The following is a 4,448-nucleotide window of genomic DNA, read 5'->3' as shown; positions in this document are numbered from 1 at the left end:
CTAATAATGGGCCTACGAGCAGATAATAATCCCATCCTTTATATCCATTTAATACTTCAGCATAAAATATAGTAATTTTCATTGTAAATACAGGAACACGTATGGTGTCTACAATTACGTCAGTAGCGATCGAGGATTCGGTTTGAGTGACAACTCCATTCTACCAATAGCGTACAGACTCTGAATAGCATCGGTCCAATCAGGAGCAGGGGGCGTGAGCTAAGGATTAGTGACTAGTGAGAGATCTGGCTGCATTGAATCGGATACTGTTATCTTTATTATATTTCCAGAATAACGCACTAGTGTCGAAATGGTGTCGCATTCGCTGGCTTTACCGATGATCTGCTTCACCACGCTGTGGGGTTTGGTCGGGGTTGTCGCCCCGTTTTTTGTACCGAAAGGACCAAACAGAGGGTGAGGACTGATGCTAGAATAACAGGCCGAGCGATTCATCCATCTTTAAACGCATCCGTTATTACATCTGTGTTATTTAAATGTTATCGTAATGTTATTCCATATTGCATCCGCGTTGATTTTCGATGTAACTGTTTAATTACAGGGTAATCATAACCAGTTTGGTGCTGACCGCCGTTTGCTGCTATTTATTGTGAGTATAATAAAACAATTCGGGGAAATACTGCCACATAAGCATACATTGCAAAATACTCCATTTTGATATTCATAATAAAGTAAACTTGCACGCAAGGTAATGTATAATATCGCCTTTAAAAATTTGGTTTACAATGCATTTTTGCTGGGGGTTGTCTGTTGCCAATGTAACTTAAATGTATGAAATAGCATACAGTTTATTTTAAATATTCACTACTGTATTCATATCCATTGCAGCTGGTTAGTAGCAATACTGGCCCAAACAAATCCTCTATTTGGACCTCAGCTTAAAAACGAGACCATATGGTATCTGCGCTACTTCTGGGAGTAGATGGAGGTAAATTTGTGTTCATATCCGCTTAATTAATGAAAACTGCATATATACGGATACAATAATGATTGAGATGCTTATCATTCATTCTCATGTCTTGCAGGTGTCATCTGAAAAATTTGGAAGATCTATCTCATTATGTGTTTTTCTGTTACAATCAACAAAATCCCAAAATAGTGAAGGATCAACTCCAAGGGAACAATATTTGTGTTATGAAACAAGTTTGAACATTAAACAGTTTCTTGAGTTACAAAAGGAATGATTTTATGTTTGTTTAAACACAACACAATGCAACATAACGAATAGGAAACTTGGAAATAGTATACAGAATAGTATTCTACAAAATGTACAAAGAAACGTAATAGTGATATTCTTGTGATGTTTAGCCTAAAGGATTATAAGGAAATATATTGTGTGCTTTGAATGTCTGAGAGTTGAGTATATGAGTAAATGTTTTTGTTTTGTTTTGTTTTGTTTTGCATTAAGGCACATTTTTGTCTGTTTAATATTATGTTGCTCTCATTTGCATGTGACACTGGATCCATGTTTACCTGATTAAATTATTTTTATATTTATTATTGTTTTAATTTGTAAATGTGATTGACATTCTATTGATGTTCTATGTCATCCTATGGAGATTTTGAAGCTGTGTCGTACAAAATAAAACGAGTGAATCTACTGAAGTTCTGTGATGGCTGGCTTTAAGACCTACAACACATGTGCTCTGCATGTGTGTTTAGAGAGGCAATTCAGATAAATCTTTTATATAAAGTATTATTTTGAAAAAAGACACAAAAATGAATCTGAATCAGAATAATTAACACTAATTCATTTCTTTTGTAATTTTACACATTTTGTTTTTTTTATATGAAGTGACCAGTAGGTGGCTGCAGTGCTCCACACATTCTGCTCATACAGACCAGTCTTTCAATTGCAGAGAGAATGAAGATTAATTGAAGCCTTGTCATAAAGAATAAAGCAAGTGAATCTACTGAAATGCTGTACACAACATAAGAGTTAGCTTTGATTTATAAATGTTATGTGTCAAGTTTTTCATTTTTCACAGTTTATATCAGTGAAGAATCATACAATCCGATGCAAAAATGCATATTTAATGTCTTTGTTTTTTGGGTGTTAGTCCATAAAGTTGTCACTACCAAAACATTTGGTGAAGTTTCGGCAGGGGCGCCGCTCACAATTTTGGGCCCTATGACAAAATATGAGTTTGGGCCCCCCCTACCAAAGCAAAGTAGATCTCTGGGGGCCTCTAAAGGGCATGGGCCCTTAGAATCGTCCTAACTTACCCCCCCTTAGCGGCGCCCCTGAGTTTCGGTAATTGTAAATTGTCCCAACCGAAAAATTTGGTGAAGTTTCAGTAGTGACATCTTTGTTTTTGGATGTTACTCCATAAAATTGTCACGACCAAAGCATTTGGTGAAATTTCGGTGGAGACATCTTTGTTTTTGGACGTTATTCCATTAAATTGTCACAACCGAAAAATTTGGTGAAGTTTCGGTGGAGACATCTCTTTTTTTCTTGGGTGTTATTCCATTAAATTGTCACGACCAAAACATTTGGTAAGGTTTCGGTGGAGACATCTTTGTTTTTGGACGTTATTCCATTAAATTGTCACAACCGAAAAATTTGGTGAAGTATCTCTTTTTTCTTGGGTGTTATTCCATTAAATTGTCACGACCAAAACATTTGGTAAGGTTTCAGTGGAGACATCTTTGTTTTTGGACGTTATTATTCCATTAAATTGTCACAACTGAAAAATTTGGTGAAGTATGGTAGTGACATCTTTGTTTTTGGACGTTATTCCATTAAATTGTCACAACCGAAAAATTTGGTGAAGTTTCGCTGGAATCATCTTTGTTTTTGGATGTTACTCCATAAAATTGTCACGACCAAAACATTTGGTGAAATTTCGGTAGTGACATATTTGTTTTTTGGGTGTTAGTCCATAAAGTTGTCACTACCAAAACATTTGGTGAAGTTTCGGCAGGGGCGCCGCTCGCAATTTTGGGCCCTATGACAAAATATGAGTTTGGGCCCCCCCTACCAAAGCAAAGTAGATCTCTGGGGGCCTGTAAAGGGCATGGGCCCTTAGAATCGTCCTAACTTACCCCCCCTTAGCGGCGCCCCTGAGTTTCGGTAATTGTAAATTGTCACAACCGAAAAATTTGGTGAAGTTTCAGTAGTGACATCTTTGTTTTTGGATGTTACTCCATAAAATTGTCACGACCAAAGCATTTGGTGAAATTTCGGTGGAGACATCTTTGTTTTTGGACGTTATTCCATTAAATTGTCACAAACAAAACATTTGGTGAAATTTCAGTGGAGACATCTTTGTTTTTGGACGTTATTCCATTAAATTGTCACAACCGAAAAATTTGGTAAGGTTTCGGTGGAGACATCTTTGTTTTTGGACGTTATTCCATTAAATTGTCACAACCGAAAAATTTGGTGAAGTATCTCTTTTTTCTTGGGTGTTATTCCATTAAATTGTCACGACCAAAACATTTGGTAAGGTTTCAGTGGAGACATCTTTGTTTTTGGACATTATTATTCCATTAAATTGTCACAACTGAAAAATTTGGTGAAGTATGGTAGTGACATCTTTGTTTTTGGACGTTATTCCATTAAATTGTCACAACCGAAAAATTTGGTGAAGTTTCGCTGGAATCATCTTTGTTTTTGGATGTTACTCCATAAAATTGTCACGACCAAAACATTTGGTGAAATTTCGGTAGTGACATATTTGTTTTTTGGATGTTTTTCCATTAAATTGTCACAACCAAAACATTTGGTGAAATTTCAGTAGTGACATCTTTGTTTTTGGACGTTATTCCATCAAATTGTCACAACCGAAAAATTTGGTGAAGTTTCGCTGGAATCATCTTTGTTTTTGGATGTTACTCCATAAAGTTGTCACTACCAAAACATTTGGTGAAGTTTCGGCAGGGGCGCCGCTCGCAATTTTGGGCCCTATGACAAAATATGAGTTTGGGCCCCCCCTACCAAAGCAAAGTAGATCTCTGGGGGCCTGTAAAGGGCATGGGCCCTTAGAATCGTCCTAACTTACCCCCCCTTAGCGGCGCCCCTGAGTTTCGGTAATTGTAAATTGTCACAACCGAAAAATTTGGTGAAGTTTCAGTAGTGACATCTTTGTTTTTGGATGTTACTCCATAAAATTGTCACGACCAAAGCATTTGGTGAAATTTCGGTGGAGACATCTTTGTTTTTGGACGTTATTCCATTAAATTGTCACAAACAAAACATTTGGTGAAATTTCAGTGGAGACATCTTTGTTTTTGGACGTTATTCCATTAAATTGTCACAACCGAAAAATTTGGTAAGGTTTCGGTGGAGACATCTTTGTTTTTGGACGTTATTCCATTAAATTGTCACAACCGAAAAATTTGGTGAAGTTTCGCTGGAATCATCTTTGTTTTTGGATGTTACTCCATAAAATTGTCACGACCAAAACATTTGGTGAAATTTCGGT

At 36.6% G+C, this 4,448-nt stretch overlaps 1 protein-coding gene across 1 annotated transcript; it reads left to right on the top strand.

The window, feature by feature from the left end:
• Positions 1-214: 214 nt before the first annotated feature.
• On the top strand, positions 215-1,623 carry atpv0e2 (ATPase H+ transporting V0 subunit e2). The gene is made up of 4 exons (XM_073844861.1): positions 215-414; positions 560-607; positions 847-946; positions 1,044-1,623. Exons 1-3 carry the CDS (start codon positions 311-313, stop codon positions 938-940), a joined length of 246 nt encoding a protein of 81 aa, XP_073700962.1. The 5' UTR covers positions 215-310; the 3' UTR covers positions 941-946; positions 1,044-1,623.
• The last annotated feature ends 2,825 nt before the right edge of the window (positions 1,624-4,448 follow it).

The sequence above is a fragment of the Garra rufa genome, chromosome 7 (genome assembly GCF_049309525.1).
Source record: "Garra rufa chromosome 7, GarRuf1.0, whole genome shotgun sequence".
NCBI classification, from domain to species: domain Eukaryota; kingdom Metazoa; phylum Chordata; class Actinopteri; order Cypriniformes; family Cyprinidae; genus Garra; species Garra rufa.
The sequence above is the reverse complement of the archived record's forward strand: the minus strand, read 5'-3'. Positions and strand labels throughout refer to the sequence as shown.

Coding starts and splice junctions, on each gene's coding strand:
- atpv0e2 (XM_073844861.1), top strand. CDS start 311: ATGGTGTCGCATTCGCTGGCTTTACCGATGATCTGCTTCACCACGCTG. Junction 415..559: donor CCGAAAGGACCAAACAGAGG/GTGAGGACTGAT, acceptor GTTTAATTACAG/GGTAATCATAACCAGTTTGG. Junction 608..846: donor GCCGTTTGCTGCTATTTATT/GTGAGTATAATA, acceptor TATCCATTGCAG/CTGGTTAGTAGCAATACTGG.